At 38.1% G+C, this 20209-nt stretch overlaps 1 protein-coding gene across 14 annotated transcripts in view; it reads right to left on the bottom strand.

The window, feature by feature from the left end:
* Positions 1-20209, bottom strand: part of Cask (calcium/calmodulin dependent serine protein kinase) — a 340810-nt gene that overhangs the window by 155451 nt on the left and 165150 nt on the right. For all 14 annotated transcript variants that reach the window (XM_076918412.1, XM_076918411.1, XM_076918414.1 and 11 more), the window contains exon 4: positions 3365-3442. In XM_076918412.1, the coding sequence (XP_076774527.1) occupies positions 3365-3442 (78 nt within the window). The remainder of the gene's footprint in view (positions 1-3364; positions 3443-20209) is intronic.

Raw genomic sequence — 20209 nt, 5'->3', positions numbered from 1 at the left:
ATTAAGCAAAGTGCACATGTACCTACAGAACAGACTATTTTGGCTGCATAGTACTGAGGTAGCCACCTAAATATCTTCAGTGAAAAGGAAATTCCCATTTTTTAGTCTTAAAAACCCAAAGAAAAGTCAGTGGCTGAGCACTTGAAAGTGTGAGTACCATTGTACTTCATTATCTGGCTGAATGAAGCTCAGTGACAGAGGATTTGTTTCATAAGCACAAAGCTCTAGATTTAATTCTCAGCCACTAGAAAATGGGGTACTTTATTATTTGGTTCAAATATGCAAACACAGCAGAATCTTATGCCGCATCAGTCATTTCATGAATAATCACAGTTCATTTTTTCAGAAAGCCTCAGAAATGTATACATTTACTTCTATCTTCCTGAAGAATGAGGGAAAAGGAGAGATAATTCTGTGCAAAGAAACAACTGTCCAATAGTCCATTTACTTTCTCTAGAAGGAGGTGTTTTGGGGATGGTAAAGAGAGATGACTCAGCTTCCTCCTGTGGTCAAAAATGGGTTAAAACCTCTAAATATTTGCTGGGCAGAAGAGATTGTATCCCTGAAATGTTCCTGGCTAAATTTATCTATGGTAAATCAAACCAGGGGTCTTTGAGGCATGGACAGCTTCAGGGGGAATGCAAATGTAAGCCAACCAACATGGTCAGATATTAAAAAAAAAGATGTTTCACAATTGAAATTCTCCCTGAGATATGTAGAATCCCACTAGCCTCTAAGTTAGAGAATTTGTTCCAGACCAGAGGTGTATTGCTAGTTAGTTAATGTGGGAAGAAGTGATACCGGGAGCCCTTGATAGTCCAGGGCTTCAGATGGGCCTTTTGGTTGTTTTCAAACTTCACATCACTAAGAAATCTTGCTACTAGGGAAGATACCACTCTGACTTTAAGAGTTGGAGTTGATAACCTTGTTAGCTTATTCCAAAAAGAAAAGAACAGGGACTATTATTAGCTGGGCTGTGTTATACCATATTAACTAAGAATTATGCAGATCTGTGCTTTGTGCCATGTTTTGCCACTCTTCTTGAAACAAAAACAGCTTTAGTCATTTGGTTAAGTCTCTAAGCCTTGCAGTTGCACCCACTAGAATACCCACACAAGCTGAATTTCCTAACAGAAAATCATAGAACAGAGAGCAGAAAGGAAAAGTTCAAAGTTACCTGGCAAAACACTGCCCTCCACTAAGAGTTATCGATCTGGTGTAAGAAGGAGTGCAGCTAATAACAAATGGTACTGAGTCTCCTTGCTTCCATTTCCATTGTTAGAAAGGAGAGACTTCAATAAAGTGTATCCAAACTGCTCTCTAAATAATGTCACTTACGGGTCCAGTCCATTCGGACAAATTCCTTTCATAAAATCATCTTAGCAGCAACTATAAGTGAGTTTTTTTAAAAAAAAAAATCAATAAGCTTTCATCCCGACGTATACACAAACATCTACCTTTTGGGTAAGTCTCAAGAGTGAGCGCGCCCAGAAGGCAATTCACTGTATGACATCACCGGATCATGTCTATGCTGAGACCCAAGGTAGCATTGAAGTTAAAGGAAACTAAGAAAAACCACCAAAAACTGGAACAGTGTTACTGTTTTTCAAAAAGGAAAACAACAACAACAACAACAACAACAAATCACTTCCCTTCATTGAGAAAAGGTTCAAAGAATGAAAATTCTGAAATTTTGATTTTCTTACTTTCTGGGTTTTTTTTTTTAAATTGGGTATTATATTTACATTTCAGATTTTATCCCCTTATCCCACTTCCTCCCACCACCCAGAAACCTCCTATCCCATCCCCCCTCCTCATGCTTCTATGAGGCTGTGCCCCCACCTACCCCCATCCCCACTACCCCGTCCCCACCCTCACATTCCCCCCCACTCTGTGTTTGTTTTTCATGGGACCACTTTCTGTTGTTTTTAATAACTGTACAAGAGAGACTGATCACCATGTGAGAGGTCTTAGGTCCAGGTCAGTGCTGGGTGATAAAAAAAATATACAAAAATTTCTTTGAATTCTTTAAGAAATGTGTGTGTATGCAAAAGTCTGAAGGCAATTTACTTTGATAAGGTGTCCTCACAACAATGTCACAAGAAAAATCCAGATAATACTGACACTTTGGAATATTAGAGCATGCTTTTTACTTCGGAAGCACCATCAAGAATGACAATTTACAAATTGTGATAGAAGCTCAAAATAGAGAAGCGGAACTTAAAACCGTGCTTTTAGAAGGCATGAGCTATACAAGAGGATGCTTAGCCTTCTCTCTGCCATGTGTCAGGGATACAAGTAAATAGTGCAGTTAACATAGTAAGCTTGCATTTGCTTCTTTTTCCCAGCTCCAGGAGCATATCTAAGAATGCAGCTATCCCACACTGAGGCTATTCTTATTCTGTCCAACAGTTACATCCACTTCATCCTTGACGCTGGAGCCTTGTATCCTCAGCCAATCCACATGGGGCTAGAAGTTGTATTAAGGTAGTTAGTTACTTAGTTGTTTCTAACTATGTCCTAGGATGGTATAGTTATAAAAGGAATGAGAGGAAAGTTATAATCATTTGATGTAAACTGTTTTTCAAATGACAAAACATTTTAATAGATCATTCTATGTTTGTGAGTCTAAGCCCTTCACCACATTGTGCCCAGCGACTGAGGGAGGGAGGGATGCTGCATCTCATGTATCAAATTGGTAACCTGCCAGTGCATAATTATGCTGTCACTGAATACAACCAAAAGCAGAAAGCTGTATTGCTTTATGTCTATAAGTTAGTGGTGTAATGCATTCATAGCTACTATAATTTTTCATATTTACTCCTCTTTTGTATCATTCGGTTTTTATGAGTACTGCTCCATTTAGTATAACAGTCATCACTTGGTTGAGAGACCACATACTGGCCTGAAGCAATATATTCAGCAGGAAAATGGTGTTTTTATTTTTGCTCCTCTTACTCTTTTGTGCTTTTCTTAGATTAACTGGTCACATAATAATCTGATATCTCAAAAAAGCGAAGTTAAGAAATAATATGGCACAATCTGCCGAGGCTGAGCATCAAATAAAATCCTCAAGCTTAATTCCTGGGCTAACAGACCCCTCTTTGTAGAAAGGCATCAGAAATCAGGAAAACAGAAGCATTTGTGTGCAAACCCAGAGTCACGTTAATAGATCCAGTGTTTGCCATTCGTTACACATTTCCATCTACTGTCCAGTTTCTACCACACATACTGAAGCAACTATGTCATCTGCAGATACTAGCAATGTGCTTGCAGACAGACAAGCTGGCCACTTCCTGTGATTTCTTGGTCATTTCCTTCTTTTACTTCCACTTTACTTCTGGGATTAGATGCAGTTACATACCTGGCTACAGCTTCACTGTATACAAAACCAGCATCAGCTCGCTTTACGATTTCAAAACACAGATCTGCTCCATCCATACTGCAGAGAAATGTGAAAAAGAATATTAGCAAAGAGAACCTTCCAAGACAATATTCCAAGCAAACACACCATTGTTGGGAGCTGACTACTGACTACATTATTTAAACCTCCCTTCTTCAGTGAAAAACATACAAATTGTAAACCAGCTGTTGAGAATCTACAGAAAAAGAAAACTTTGAGAGAGATTAAGCCAATGGACATAAATAACATAAATAAAGAACATAAATAACACAGTAATAAGTCTAGCAAGGGAGCAACTCTAAAGGTGAAAATAATTTTTGAATTAAATATCCAAATTCTACATGTCAGATAATATATTTTAAGAATACAAAGCTTTTTTATAACATTTTCAATAGTTATTACCAATAAATGGGAAATTTAAGTTATATGCTGTGAAAGGAAAAAATAATAAGTCAGCACAGAATTTATTTATTTTACTTTTCATTACTCAAATCAATTACTGCAGACATATTCTCATACTGATGTGTTGGTAATAACCTGTTACTACCTTGCCCTAAAATTTAAATTAGTTCTAATTTCTCACCTGGTAGGTTAGATCACTTTGACCTAATCTGCCCAATGACATTTTAAGAAAATCAAACTGTACATAGACTGATCTTATTCTTGCTTTATTTTGTATTGAAAATAGATTCTTCTTTCATACAATACATCCCACAACAGTTTTCCCTCTCCCTCCCTCCACTTGTAGCCACCCCACCTCCGCCATCTCCCTAGTCCACTCCCCCTCCATTTCCTTTACAGAAAAGGCCTCCTTTCTGTTAGTACTTTTTTTAATGTGCCATTTTCTTTTCCTGCATATGCCACTTTTTATATTTAAACCTACATTAACCCAAGTTTTCGTTCCATTCCCATCTATAAAGAAAACTCCCTCAGTTCTTAACAGCTTTTTAACTGCTAACAAGCTACAGTGTGCTAAGCACACACAAATACACAGGTACATACATGAAACTCATGCAAAATTAGTTATATTAAAAATCATTCATGATGGGCAGTGGTGGCGCACGCCTTTAATCCCAGCACTTGGGAGGCAGAGACAGGCAGATTTCTGAGTTCGAGGCCAGCCTGGTCTACAGAGTGAGTTCCAGGATAGCCAGGGCTACACAGAGAAACCCTGTCTTGAAAAACAAAAACAAAATCATTCAAATATTAAAAGTAAAAATTTTCATAATGCTTTAAGGCTTATAAAATATTTTGAAATTCACTAGGTCAGTTTTAAAATAATTATTTCAGGTAACACAAAAACTCCTGGAATGTAAAGTCAAGGCACTCACACACTGGTATTATGAGGTTTCACAGGAAGCAGTCTGTCACGTCTCTTTTCATACTTACAGCTAAGCATCCTGGAAAGCCAACATTCTGATTCTCAAGTAAATCTAGTTATTGAAAAGAGTGATACGGACAGGACTCAAATTTGCCTGGCTGTGTCCCTTGCTTTAAATTTATCTGGTTGTGTTCATTGATTTTCCCAAAAGTTACACACACACACACACACACACACACACACACACACACACACACACACACAAGGTATTCAAAGAACAAGTGCACACCATCACAGTCTACAACAGCCCAAGAATATAAGGTCCTAAAACACAGTTTACACTTTCAACACCCTCTAATCCAATACTCTGCAGAAGGCCAAGCACACAGAGCTTTAGTGAACAGTTGCTTATATCATTTCGCTCTAAGTGTGGCTTTATGCAAGTGAGACATTCCCATATTTCCATAAGGTTTTTACATGCCACACTTGGGACATTTTTCAGTGTGAAATCCAATTCTTCAAAAATGTTTATTATGAAAAAAACTGTGAGTTTTTGGTTTAATTCCTCCATGTACTCACATGGTTTGTGAACAATTCTGATCCTGTGCTAGAGGAGCGTTCTGGAGTGGAAGTTTCTAGGTCAAGGTATTTGCAATAATGCTTTTGCAATCCATATTGGCAGACACATATTGCCAACTGTACTGTTGTTGCTGTGTATGAATGTGCCCTTTCCCCTCCCGTGCCCTCACGATGACTCCTCTTTTCCTCTTTGCCAGAGAGGAGAAAAACAATTATTTGTTTTTAATTTATATTTCCTTGATTACTAGACTAGCTGAGTATTCTCTTTATTTCTTTTTACTGTGGAGTGAAAAATGCTACTTTTAAAACTGGCTACAGTTTTAAGTAGGTTAGTTGATGTATGAGGACTAAAAACAATGAAATCTCATAGCGAGGGATTTCTTCTATTTAGGCATTTTCCCCTTTCACTGAAATTTAAGGGTAAGTACCACTCAAAAAAGTTGGGTGAAGGAGAAAGCCAAATGGGTTGCATAATACAGTAATAAAAATTTGAATCTGTCTTGAGAGCTAAAGAAGACTTATGAGATGGATCCAGGGCAGGAAAGGGGAAAAAGAGATGGTGGTGGGGAGGTGGCAAAGAAATACAAGGTCAAAGTGTAAGTAGGAGACCATGTGACATAATTAGAAATTATTTACCTACTAGTGCTATAGTTATTGGAATGGATCAATCTGTTCCTTTCTTTTTTTATTGGATATTTTATTTACATTTCAGATGACATCCCCTTTCCCCAATTCCCCTCCCTAGAAAACCCCTATCCCAGGCCCCCTTTTCCTTTTTTGCTTTTATACAATTTTTTAAAAAATGTTAATCTGTTCATTTCTTGACATATCTGAAATCCTAGTGTCTGCAGTGGCAATCTGTACTCATAGGTACTTTTTTCTTTTGGTTTCTGTTCCCTTCCACTGAGTGGTCTATTCTTGAATCTAGTATTACACAATTTTCTACCTGAAGACCCAGCTATACCGTAACTCATGGGCATATACCCAAAAGATGCCCCATTGTACCACAAGGACATGTATTCCACTATGTTCATAGCAGCCTTATTTGTAATAGCCAGAAACTGGAAGCAACCGTGATGTTCCTCAACTGAAAAATAGATTCAGAAAATGAGGTTCATTTACATAATGAAATACTGCTCAGCTATTAAAAACAATGACTTCATGAAATTCTTCGGCAAATGGATGTAGAAAATGTCATCCTAAATGAAGTAACCCAGACCCAAAAGGACATGCATGGTATGTACTCACTGATAAATGTATATTAGCCTAAAAGTACAGAATACAACTCAGAGACTGTAAGAAGTTTAACAAGCAGAAAAGCTCAAGTGAGGATTCTTCAATCCCACTTAGAAAGGGAAAGAAAATAACCATGAGAAGCAGAGGGAGGGAGGGAGGGAGGGAGGGAGGGAGGGAGGGAGGGAGGGACCTACATGGGAGAGGAGAGGGGGAGGGGAAAAGAACAGGATCAGATATGGGACAGAGGACAGGAGAGAAGCCCAGAGGGCCAAGAGAATAAATGGAAATAAGCAGCCTTAGGGGACAGGGGGACCCTCTAGGATGTATCAGAGACCTGGGAGGTGAGAGACTCTCAGGACTCAAAGAGAGGGTCCTTAGATAAGATGCCCAACATTGGGGAGAGGGAACTTGAAGAGTCCACCTCCAGTAGACAGGCAGGGCCTCAAGTGGAGAGACAGGGTTACCAACCACAGTCAAAGTTTCTGACCCAATTGTTCCTGTCTAAAAGAACTGCAGGGACAAAAATGGAATAGAAACTGAGAGAAAGGAGGTACAGTGACCAGACCAACTTGGGATCCATCTCATGGTGGGACACCAAGGCCTGGCACTATTACTGATGCTTTGATGTGCTTACAGACAGGAGCCTAGCATGGCTGTCCTCTGAGAGGTCCTACCAGCAGCTGACTGAGACAGATGCAGATACTTACGCCCAACCAATGAACTGAAGTTGGGAGACCCCTATGGTTGAACCAGAGGAAGGATTGAAGAAGCTGAAAGGGAGAGTGACCCCATAGGAAGACCAGCAGACTCAACTAACCCAGACCCCCAGAAGCTCCCAAAGACTAAGCCACCAACCAGGAGCATACATGGGCTGGTCCAAGGACCCCAGCACATATATAGCAGAGGTTTGCCTGGTCAGGCCACAGTGGGGAAAGATGTGCTTAATCCTCAAGAGACTTGAGGCCCCAGGGAAAGGGGAGGCCTGGTGGGGGGAGCACCCTGTCAGAGACAAGGGAGAGAGGAGGAATGGGTTGAGGAACTGTGGGAGAGTGGACTGGGGGGGGGGGGGCAACAACTGGAATGTAAGTAAATAAAATAACTTAAAAATAAAAAAAATCCTGTCTCGAAAAACGTAAAAAAATAAAAAAATAAAAAAATTCATAGTATCTTTGAGAACATTTTACCTTAGTTGAAAATTAAAGCAATTTTGTGTAACTGTAAAAGTATCTTTAGATTTTAGCTAAGATGGAATTATTTATAATTAACTTCCAGAACTTAATTTTTTTCTAATATTTTTAATCTCTGCATGATGTATCTTTTACTTCTTTTCACATCCCTAAATTACAGTTTTAAGTTTTTTTCCATACTGATTCCAAATAGTGATTATCTGTTTTATGCATAGGTATTATATCTCTATATAGTTACCTTTTTTCTCCCTCCCTCCTCCCTCCCTCCTTAACTGTAGTGCTGAGGATAGAACTGAAGGCCTTACACATGCCGGGCAAGCACCCTACTACTAAACTGCGTCCCTAGCTCTGGTGTTTCAGTTATTAATAAATGAGGTCTCTGAAAAGTCTATCTTTTTTTAATTCAAGGATTCATAACCAGGAGCACTGAACAAAATCACAGGTGTAACTTTTAAAATACGTGGCATGTTTTAGGAAAAATTATTCTGAAAGAATAATGACCATGAAAGTACCTTTCTATTATTAAGGCCATCTGATTATTTACAACATTAATTGATATTAACTAAAAGCAATGCACTAATTTTAAATTTCATTAGGTACAGAATTAAAAACTAAAAATATTGTTATTTATGCAAATCTTATTCATCAAAAGTTTAATTTATACATATTCATAATATATACAATCCTGGTATAATAACCTTGAACATTTTACACAAAATTGATTTTTTGTCCTTTGATAGATCATTTGAGAATTCAATTCTTGTAAAAACAGTGAGAAGGCCTCTTTCGTTGCTCTTCTCTTTGGTTTCCCATCTTTGGGTGTTTACTCAGCTGTCAGGAATCTTCAAAATGTACATCTTGTATTCTCCTAGTTGTCTCCACTCTGAGAGATTGAAGTGAGTGGGAGAAACAATTCTTTATGAATCAAGAATTAGGAAAATGATCCAAAGTCAATGTATCAAACAAACAAAATAAGTGATACAGGCATAAAACTATGGTTGTACGTATATTGAAAGGGATGAGAATATGCCACACCCAAATCTGCCAATCTGGCCTAAGAATGATTTTGAGCTGAAAGCACAGCATCATACATCGTGATTCTGCCACCATGTCAAATTGCAACAGCAATTCCTATAGGTTTACACTCAGTTTCTGTACCCATCTCATAGCAGACCAACATGCATCAGATGGCATAATGGTATTTGTATGCAATTATTCTTTAAGGAACACTGTTATCAAGGAAAAATTTCTCTGACCAGCATTTTTTCTAAAGATAACAAAATAAGTATAAAACCTAATAGAAATTAGAAAAATAATATTTTACATTTTCAAAGAACAAGCAGCACAGCAAGTTGGAAATTACGTACTGAGAACAGGGAATGGATGAGAGCTCAAAGACATGAACAAGAAGAGCTCATTCTGCCTGGGTGAAGAGGGGCATGCAGACAGTGTGCTATATAAAGGATGCAGCTGTGGGAGGACACTGTTGTGGAACTATGAAATGGCAGAGTCCTGATGCTTTTCTACCTGGGAGATCTAACAGGAGAGACTGAACTCTTGTTTGGCAGATGTCTGAAGAGTCTGTTAAAGACTGAGGTCCTGAAGAAATACCCCTTGTTGGTGCTAAACAGCTGCATTTTGAAAACTGGATATGGAGTATATTCTGGTGTAGCATGCTGGTAGCACAGGAAGCCACTAAAAGCTTATTATTAATTATTATGTAGATAGAAGATGAACCTAGAAATTTCAGCAAAAGCAAACATTCAGGGTATTATTTCCTGATCACAATGTAGTTGTGTTAGAAGTAAATTAATGAAGCATTAACAAGGTCCTTCTAAAACTTGTTCATTGAGGAATGTATACTCAGTAACTTATCAATCAAGAAAAAACTCATAATTATAATTAGAAAATATTTCTAACATTAATTATAAAGAATAGGTATCAAAACTTGTGTAAAATTGAGGATTGACATGGGTGTGGTGATATATACCTTTAATCCCAAAATTCAAGAAGCAGATGGAGATGGATTGCTCCTAGTTCTAAGCTAACCTGGTATAATAGTATATTCCAGAACTACATTTTAGTAAGCTGGGACATAGTTCTAATCTTCCAGTGTAAGATGATAATCAATATAACCAAACACAACACACACACACACACACACACACACACACACACACACACACACACGGGTGTGCGCATCTTGGCATTGGAGAAACTTTTCTTTACTTATCAAATTCATTGCTCATGGAAAAATACATCAATAATCAATATAACCTTTCTGAAGGACAGCTTTATAGTGCTTGTCAAATGCTTTAAGAATATACATGTGTTGCTTGACTTGTTTAATTTTATTGTAAAAGAAGAATTAGAGATATCTCCCAGTTTTAATGAAAAAGGTTTATCAAACTTATTTATAATAGGAAGTTGGAAGCAACTTAAATTTCAGTAATAGAAAAATGTGTACATAAATTGTGGCAAACACATAGTGGGGAATATTAAATAATGGCTATATATTTATTGACATAAAAAGATGTTCATGATTTAGGAAGACACAGAAACAGATATCTGCATCTGTGTGTAGAGATAAGTTGCTGGATAGTAGGAGTATTGAAGAGTGGGTAGGATGGTGCTTCAAACACTTGGCTTTGTTTTACTTTTTCATAAGCAAACAGACATGTATCACATGAAATCAGTTCTAATCATTTAAAAATGTGAAAAGATTCCTTCAGAACAGTGCTAAAGTAGCCCTTACAAAACAGTCTGAATCCATCACTTTGTGAAAATGATCTTATTTTTCTGCACTAAAGCAAGTAATCTAGTATTCAGTGCACTGCTACATGGTGGGCATTTTCTAGGTGTTTTACCTACACCGATATTCAGTGGCTACAAGAAGTGTATTAGGTACGGTAGGTAGTACAAGCATTCCCATTTTCTTTAGGGAAAACAGAAACAGCACAGGTTAAGGAAAAGATCACATGGTGCTCTTTCTCTCTTGAACTTTTCAGGCAGGAGCAATTACACAGTCCTGGCTTGGCTTTGACGTCTGTTATGGTCAGGATTCAAACTTAGGCAGTCTGACTTTGAGGTCCATGCAATACCCCTCAAATTGGTCAGGTTTCAAAGACGAAAATGTCCTAACTCTGTACACCATTCATTTTTATATAAACTATGGAGATCTCATGGTCTAAAAAACACTGTGTTCACTAGAGTGCATGCATCGTGTGTGTGTGTCTGTATGTGTGTGTGTCTTCACAATGCAGAGCCCCCCATCCTCACACTCCTAAATTATACATGTAGATGCTATTACTGAAATGGTTTAAACGAGTCCTCTACATTTAATGAGCCTCTGTGTGCTGTTTGTACTGTGCATACTGATCTTTTACCGACCAGGACTTACTTGTAGCCCAGGCTGGAACTCATAGGGCTCCTTCTGACTCAATTTTGTAAGTGCTGGGATTATATATATATAGTATATGCCACTATGCCTGTCTAATAGGCTTGGTGGTAAGCCTGTATTCCTTGCACATACAAGTTGCCTTTTGATTAAAAAGAACCTTCCTAATTTATTTTATTTTTCCTCAAATTTACAGTTTTGTTTGTGGTGGTGATTTGATACCTTCATAAAGCTGCATAGTCAATGTCTCTTCGCTAGTCTTTGGCCCTCATTAGGTCTCTGTGTCTGGGATACGCTCTAATTTTATACATGTCTGACTCCTACACTGGCACTGATGTTTATTACCAACTTCCTGTGATTCTTTCTATCATAGCTTACAACTTTTCTCTCTAATAACATGTGGGCTTCAAGAATCTAGGCCATTTAGACCCATATTCTGAGTTATTGTTTATTTTACAGGCAAGCACCTGTCTGGTCTATAATGGGCTCTCCATAATGGACTATAGAGAACTTGCAGGGAAAACAGGTCTTTTATCTTCATTAGAAAACCCCACTTATTGGTGATTATTTGTAAACATCTACTGGGAATGAGTTATGTTTGAAAGACAGAAATCGCACACATGCTTTCTCATTCTTCCTGCATTCTATACAATTTCACAACTGGGAGGGTACAATTATTGAGCACTTACTATAGGTAAAGGATAGAAAGACTAGTTTTATGAATAGCATATCTTGAAGAGCCTATATCACAGAAGAGGAGATAAAGAAAAGGAGGAAAGCAAAACAAATCCAAAGCTGATGCATCTTAGAGTTCTGATGTAGGGAAATGTTCTATCTTTAAAGGACTGCACAAAGTAGCCTCCAGATGGGTTCCAAAGAAGAGAGGGGGGGGGAAGAAGATGAAAGAAAGAAAAAAGAGTGCCAGAATGAAGTTAAGAATGGTAGTTTAGAGGAAAGTAGTACCTCAAGGTGTTTCTTTTGCTAAACAGGTAACAATGTAGCCTGGATGGAGTCCCAGCAAGGGAGGCAGAATGCCAGGTCGGTTTGCAGTGGATATGAAAATGTATGAGGTATATCTGAGCTAAGTTCTCCCTTCCGATGGATACTGTAAACAGGCCAACTCATACTCTTTCAGCATGAACCTAGGCAGGACCAGACAGGTACTTAGGATTTGTTAATGAGAAAATACTATATGTCAATGGAGAAAGATGTCACTCACTGGAATGGGGAAATGAATGGCTTAATAAGCAATTACAATATTGTCAAAAGTGTTAAAAATAACTTTAATATACCCCTGCATATGTACTTGCCAGTTATATTTCTTTTGTAGAATCATCTATTTTGCCTCAAATATTGTGTATGAAGCTTAATATCTTCTTTTCTTTTAAAAATACTTTTTTCAGTGTCATTTTGTTGGAATGAACTATGCTCAATGGAATGAACTCCATCAATCCAAAGTAATCAAATTAATTTTTCAATTTAAAATGGATGAAGATAGGAGGGTGGGCCAAGGGTGGTGATAACAACTGGACTGTAATAAAATAAAATAAAATAATAAATAAAACCTTAAGAAAAAAAAATTATCTATGCTTTTCTTTCGAACCTTTGAAGTCCTAAAAGCTAACCAAAGTTTCAGTGTATCTGGTTTTATGTGAAGGTCCTTTACACTTGGAGTTGAGCTTTGTACAAGGGGATGAGAATGGATTGATTTGTATTTTCTCTACATGTTGACCTCCAGTTGAACCAGCACCATTTGTTGAAAATGCTGTCCTTTTCTCACTGAACAGTTTTAGCTCCTTTGTTAAAGATCAAGATAGGTGTGTGGGTTCATTTCTGGATCTTCAACTCTATTCCATTGATCTTCCTGCCTGTCTCTGTACCATGCAGTTTTTATCACTATTGCTCTGTAGTACAGTTTGGGTCAGGGATGGTGATTCCTCCAGAAGTTCTTTTATTGTTGAGAATAGTTCTCACTATCCTGGGTTTGTTGTTATTCCAAATGAATTTGCAAATTGCTTTTCTATCTCTATGAAGAATTGATTTGGAATTTTGATGGGGATTACATTGAAATCTGTAGATTGCTTTGGCAAGATGGCCATTTTTACTAAGTTAATCCTGCCAATCCAGGAGCATGGGAGATCTTTCCATCTTCTGAGATCTTCTTAGATTTCTTTCTCAGAGACTTGAAGTTCTTGTCATACATATCTTTCACTGCTTGGTTAGATTCACTCCAAGATATTTTATATTATTTGTGACTATTGTGAAGGGTGTCATCTCCCTAATTTCTTTCTCAGCCTGTTTATCATTTGAATAGAGGAAGGCTACTGATTTGTTTGAGTTGATTTTATATCCAGCTACTTTGCAGAATTGTTTATCAGGTTAGGAGTTCTCTGGTTAAAGTTTTAGGGTCACTTAAGTATACTATCATATCATCTGCAAATAGTGAAATTTTGACTTCTTCCTTTCCTATTTGTATCTCTTTGACTTACTTTTGTTGTCTAATTGCTCTAGCTAGGACTTCCAGTACTATATTGAATAGGTAGGGTGAGAGTGGGCAGCCTGTCTAGTCCCTGATCTTAGTGGGATTGCCTCAAGTTTCTCTCCATTTAGTTTGATGTTGGCTACTGGCTTGCTGTATATTGCTTTTACTATGTTTAGGTATGGGCCTTGAATTCCTGATCTTTTCAAGACTTTTACCACGAAGGGATGTTGAATTTTGTCAAATGCTTTCTCAGCATCTAGTGAGATAGATGATCATGTGTTTTTTTTTTTCTTTGAGTTTGTTTATATAGTGGATTGTGTTGATGGCAAAGGACACTGTCAATAGGACAAAACGGCAACCAACAGATTGGGAAAAGATCTTTACCAATCCTACATCCAATAGAGGGCTAATATCCAATATATATAAAGAACTCAAGAAATTAGACTCCAGACAACTAAATAACCCTATTAAAAAATGGGGTACAGAGCTAAACAAAGAATTCTCAACTGAGGAAACTCGAATGGCCGAGAAGAAAGCACCTAAAGAAATGTTCAGCATCCTTAGTCATCAGAAAAGTACGAATCAAAACAAACCCTGAGATGCCACCTCACATCAGTCAGAATGGCTAAGATAAAAAACTCAGGTGATAGTAGATGCTGGTGAGGATGTGAAGAAAGAGGAACACTCCTCCATTGTTGTTGGGATTGCAAGATGATGCAACCACTCTGTAAATCCGTCTGGCAGTTCCTCAGAAAATTGAACATGGTGTTAGCTGAGGACCAGCTACATCAATCCTGGGCATATACCCAGAAAATGCTCAAACATATAAGAAGGACATATGCTCCACTATGTTCATAGCAGCCTTATTTATAATAGCCAGAAGCTGAAAAGAAATCAGATGTCCTTCAACAGATGAATGGATACAGAAAATGTGGTAATTTACACAATGAAGCATTACTCAGCTATTAAAAACAATGAATTTGAGAAATTCTTAGGCAAATGGATGGAACTAGAAAATATCATCCTGAGTGAGGTAACCCAACCCAAAAGAATACACATAGTATGCACTCACTGATAACTGGATATTAGCCAAAAGCTCGCAATACCAAGATGCAACTCACAGACACATGAAGCTTCATGAAGAAGGAAGACCAAAGTGGGTGCTTGGTCCCTCTTAGAAGGAGTAATAAAATACTCATGGGAGCAAATATGGAGGCAAAGTGTGGGACAGAAAACTAAAGGAGGGGTCATCTGGAGACTGTTCCACGGGGTAACCATCCCATGTGCAATCACCAAAGGTAGATGCTGAGGTGGATGCCAGGAAGTAAAAAAAAAATAGAAAAAATATCTTTACTGTAACTTTCTGAACTTTATCACATGTGCTCTTTAATAGGCTCCTACAGAAATGGAGTGCTAGTATTGTCTAACTGTGGAGCCCTGGTACATCTGCTGGCCCAGTGCGACCTCTCATAGCTTTATGGATTTGAATGCTTGGTAGAACTTAAAAAAAAAAGAAGTGGGTGCTGAAGATGGGGAAGTGTCTGAAGGGCTTCTTCTCGTGTATCATAGAAGGGATAATATACCAAAAAAGACTTTCAAGTGAGAGTAAGTAGACACAAGCAGGCAGAACTGCAAAGGACAAGAAAGGCCATGGAGAGAAGGCTGAAGAAATCCAAGCCATTCTCCTGCTCTGCACTTCATTAGTCATCAGGGTAAAGATCCATACTTTTTAAAAATACATATTCCATGATGCCTTCCGAGAGAAGTGAACAAGAAGCCTATGAACAGAACACCAATAGGGCAGACACTAACATCGACAATTAATAAATGTACCTCATCAACCTAAAAAGCTTCTGTAAGGCAAAGGACACTGTCAATAGGGCCAAAACGTAGCCTACAGGGTAGGAAAGATTTCCACCAGCTCACATATGACAGAGGGCTAATATCCAAAATATATAAAGAACACAAGACATCAAGTCCTCTGAATATATGTATGGTTGTGTAGCTCGGTGTTCTTAGGAAGTCTTTTTTTTTTTTGTTTTTTTTTTTTTTTTTTTTTTTTTCGAGACAGGGTTTCTCTGTGTAGCCCTGGCTATCCTGGAATTCACTCTGTAGACCAGGCTGGCCTCGAACTCAGAAATCCACCTGCTCTTGCCTCCCAAGTGCTGGGACTAAAGGTGTGCGCCACCACCGCCTGTCTAGGAAGTCTTAATTAGTGTGAGTCGGGGGCTGTCTCTGACTCTTGCTGCTTTGGAGACCATTTTCTCCTTGTTACTGGGTTGCTTTATCCAGCTGTAATATGAAGGTTGTTCCCAGTCTTATTTTAACTTGTTATGTCGTGTTCAACTGACTCCCTGTGGGCCTGGCTTTCTGAAGGGAAACAGGGAGGACACATATTAATTTATGCATTATAAAAAAGGCTATTATATTCCTGAAGGCAGTTTTCTCAATATTTTCATATGCCTATGATTTTACTGTCATCCATCACATGAGGTAAGTTGTAGATTTTTCACCCTATGCTTTTACTATGCCATTCAAAAAATTTTAGGATTTGGGTTATTTTAGATTTTTTTTGGACCGGGCAATATTGAACATGTCCAATTAAACTTACAAATTTCTAAACATATCTACAAAGCTGAGTATGGTGGTATGCAAGTCTAATTCTTGAACTCAGGAGACAAGTGGGTCTGTGAGTTCAAGATCAGACTGTCTAAGGCCACATAGGCCAACACTGTCAGAGAGAGAGAGAGAGAGAGAGAGAGAGAGAGAGAGAGAGAGCCAGAGCCACTAAATAAGTTCTAGATGCCTTGACAAATTGCAAACAGATTTTCAAAGAGACTTGGAATTCTTGTGTTCCTTGAATCTCCTCACTAGAACTGTTTGATAATGGTGCCTCCTAGTGGATAAAAAACAAAAACCAAGCCAAACTCGAAATCCTTGGTTCAAGGGACTGTAGAGCATCTTAAAATACTAGCAGCAGACCTCTGAAGTATTAGTTCATGCTCCCATACTCTCTAAAGTTCTGAGAACTTCCCAGTCTAAAAGGAAGCAGATGGGCGCCACAGCCCTGTCCTATCACATAGGAACTTATCTGCTCACTCAGTGACCTCACTAATCCCCACAGTTGAATACCCATTTTCCCAACCTCCAGGTATCAATGACAAACAGTCAACCAAAAACTTGTTTTGAGACAAGGTCTCACTCTGAAGCCCAGGCTGGCCTGGAACTCACTAGATAAGTCAATTTTCAAGCTACCAGTATTTCCAATCTGTCTTTAGATTTTAACCAGAACACTTATACATACATGCACACAAACAGTGTCTAAAAGCCCAAGATCCTCGAGTCTCTCCTTTCTAGCAAGCTCTCTCCCTCTAATTTTTTTTTAACCATCATTATTTAAAAACATAATTGCATAAATACTGTAACACAATTCTTCATCTATTGTGTACATTAGTTCATCTAGTTTAAACAGATTTCAGTTTTCTTAAGATGTCTGATCTAGTCCTGCACACCCTTGTAGGTGAGAGCTTGGACAGAAACCCCTGCCACCCCAAATTGCTCACAATCAATGCACTTGATTGCTTCCAATCTCATGTGAAGTCTGTGTCAGTGGATGATTGTTTCTGAGAACATGCATAAATGTGTACGTGTGTGTGTGTGTGCGCACATGTGCACATGGAGACCAGAGAACAATGTTCAATGTCTTTTCATAATGTTTTTCTACCTTGTTTTTTGAGACAGGTTCTGCCAAGAAAGAGAGGGTGGGGGGAGTGTGCGCGCATATGCGGAGGCCAGAGAATGTCTTTTTCATGATGTCTTTCTACTTGTTTTTGAGACAGGGTTCTGGCATTCAATCTGGAGCTCATACATTCAGCTACACTGGCTGGCTAGAGAGTTCAAAAGATCACTTGTCCCCACCTCCCTGAGCATGTGCTTACAGATATGTGCAACCACACTCACATTTTCACATTACGTTTAAGGCAGGCACTATCTCCCTAGGCCCTGACTTCTTCCAGCTGATGTGGGTGAGTACTAATGTGTAATCTTAAGTATCTATAGATCCTCTTTCTTTTAACCAGAGAAATAGGGTTTCCCTCTTACTCTAGGCCATGGGTGCAGGGTACTGGCACTATAAACACAAAGCTCCCGGATGGAACAAATGAAAACAATAGGTTCCTCGAGGTATTGTGGAATTAAGGATTTAGCATCCTTTTCTCTGACAGTTCTACTTTTGGAAATGTCTTCTGTCAATCTGTTTTATAAACATTTAAAGAACTGTTAAATAATGCCAGCCTCAATGTGCCCCTGCAGATGAAGAGAGTGGCTAATAATTGGAAAATGATCTCACCTTGAACAAATGTAACCAAGATTACAAAATAATCAAGCAGTTAATTATTGGTTCTGTTTTTGTTTGACTGTTATTTGCACATTGAATTCAAACCAGCTGGTTTACTCTTACTTCTAGGCATTTCCTAGCTAAAATGAAATGTTAATGCTGGTATTTAGAAACCTATAGGTGTACAAATATAAACGAAAACAGGTGCAAGCATTGGTATCTGCTTAGACTGAACTGTTCTAATTTCGCAAGAACAAAACAGAACCAATTCTTTGTCCTGAGGAGGACATCTTTTATGCTTGTAAATTATTTCAAAGTTTCAGACATTATAAAAGAAAAAAATAGAGCCCTTGAATGTTCAAATAGCATCAACACCAATTTTCAAACAACAACAAAACTGTTCGCATGGACAAATAAAAGTCAGCAGTTAACTAAATTGATCCTTTGTGTATTATGGAACATGTAGAAACCTAAGTTTATTATCCTTATATACTATGATTTTATATTAGTCATTCCTTCAGAATATGTATGTCCCTATTAAAAGCAGGTATGTTTAATAGCTAATACTAATAGCTAATACCAAAGATTTACTGAGTATTTAACTACACGCAAGCAACATTTAAAATGGTTTCATCCCCATAACAGTACTAGGAGAAAAATATATTTTGAGGGAACAAATTGAAGCTTAATACAAATGTTATATAACTTGTCCAAGGTCACATAGTTACAAAGTATACAGTAAGAAACTGAAGGAAGCAAGGGGCTCTGAGATCTTAATCTCTAATCCCGTGGCCCTGTACTAAACAGCATTTATGACTATGGCAATGAAGGAAGACAATACTTAGCTCAGTGATCAGACTACTCATGTATTTCACTTTACTTCTGGACCAAGCAAGTAGAAACTGAGGTGCCAAGTTATACAGTAGACTCGGGTCCATGGTAGTGGCTCCTGTATTCTGCCTGATAGGACACAGGCTCATAAGGGGCTTCTACTGGACAACAATAATATGTGGTGTGGTGTGTGTGTGTGTGTGTGTGGGTGTGTGGTGTGTATAACTCTGTGTTCTATAATCAGCACAAATGCAAAGACCCAAGTCTATGAGTACTATCTGTTCCCAAAGTTTATTCTGAAAAGCTAGTGTTTCTTCAAACTTGGGACCAGTTTTTGGCTATTACTTCCTTAGTAAGGCCTTTCCCTTTCATCATTCCCTCTATGCTCTACTTAGAGAATTACTGTTCCTAAAGTATGACAGATATTCTCCAATTGGCCTTCATGGTTCTCAGTTTCTCTTGTATACTTAAGATCTCTAGTACTAACTTGTTCTTTGTTCTCTATTGGTTGTTCATTGCTACGTTCAGCTGGCCCATATCAGTTCCAAAGACAGAAAGACAGACAGACAGACAGACAGACACACACAACACACACACACACACGTGTGTGCACATATACCACATACACCCTAAGGCTCTTTCAACATTTACCAAATAGAACAGCTTCTTGGTCTGGGGTTGTATTCCTTCAAAGTCCCCTTTTATTATCTATATTTTCTTGAGCTCAAATTTTGAAGACTCAAAATTCCGTTTTTTTTTTTTTTTTTTTTTTTTTTTTTACTTGTTTTTGAGTTCAAATTGTCCATGCAGAGAGCTTTATGGTTGTTAGCTTGCCGTGGAACTTTTAATGTTTTCATTTGAATACTAAACAGATTAGTGTTCTTCTCCTGACCTTTGGGAACTACTTCTTCATATCTGATTGGTCAGAGTCTTTCTCAGCCATTTATAGCAGGCTCAGGCTCCATCCATCTCTTGAATTCACTCATGGGCTTGATTCGCTTCCTTTTCAGTGAATGAGCTTTTGGGCCCTTTCACAATGAAGAAGCTGAACTCTACATTATATTTCACATGCAATATTCACTGACTTGTTTCAACTGTCTACTATTGTTTTTCATTTGAGTTTAGAGGTCTCTCATGTACCAAATTATATTATTATATTATGACTTGTGTAAGATTATTCTAATGGCTCTAGCTCCTATCCAGTCGAGCTTTACACCTGATTAAAGGCACTTCCCGAGACAGGGCTTTCAGGAAGAGTACGCTTCCTATCTGAAGCAGTACTCTTTAGTGGTCAGCATCTCTATTCTCACTGATTCCACTCCTAATGGCCCATTCCGTACTTGTTTAGTACATATACCTGTTACTCTCGTCACTAGACATTAAGTCCACGTATTTAGAATGAGATTTGTCAATGTAAATCTGTAGCACTTAAAACAG

The sequence above is a fragment of the Arvicanthis niloticus genome, chromosome X (assembly GCF_011762505.2).
Source record: "Arvicanthis niloticus isolate mArvNil1 chromosome X, mArvNil1.pat.X, whole genome shotgun sequence".
Lineage (NCBI taxonomy): Eukaryota > Metazoa > Chordata > Mammalia > Rodentia > Muridae > Arvicanthis > Arvicanthis niloticus.
The sequence above is the reverse complement of the archived record's forward strand: the minus strand, read 5'-3'. Positions and strand labels throughout refer to the sequence as shown.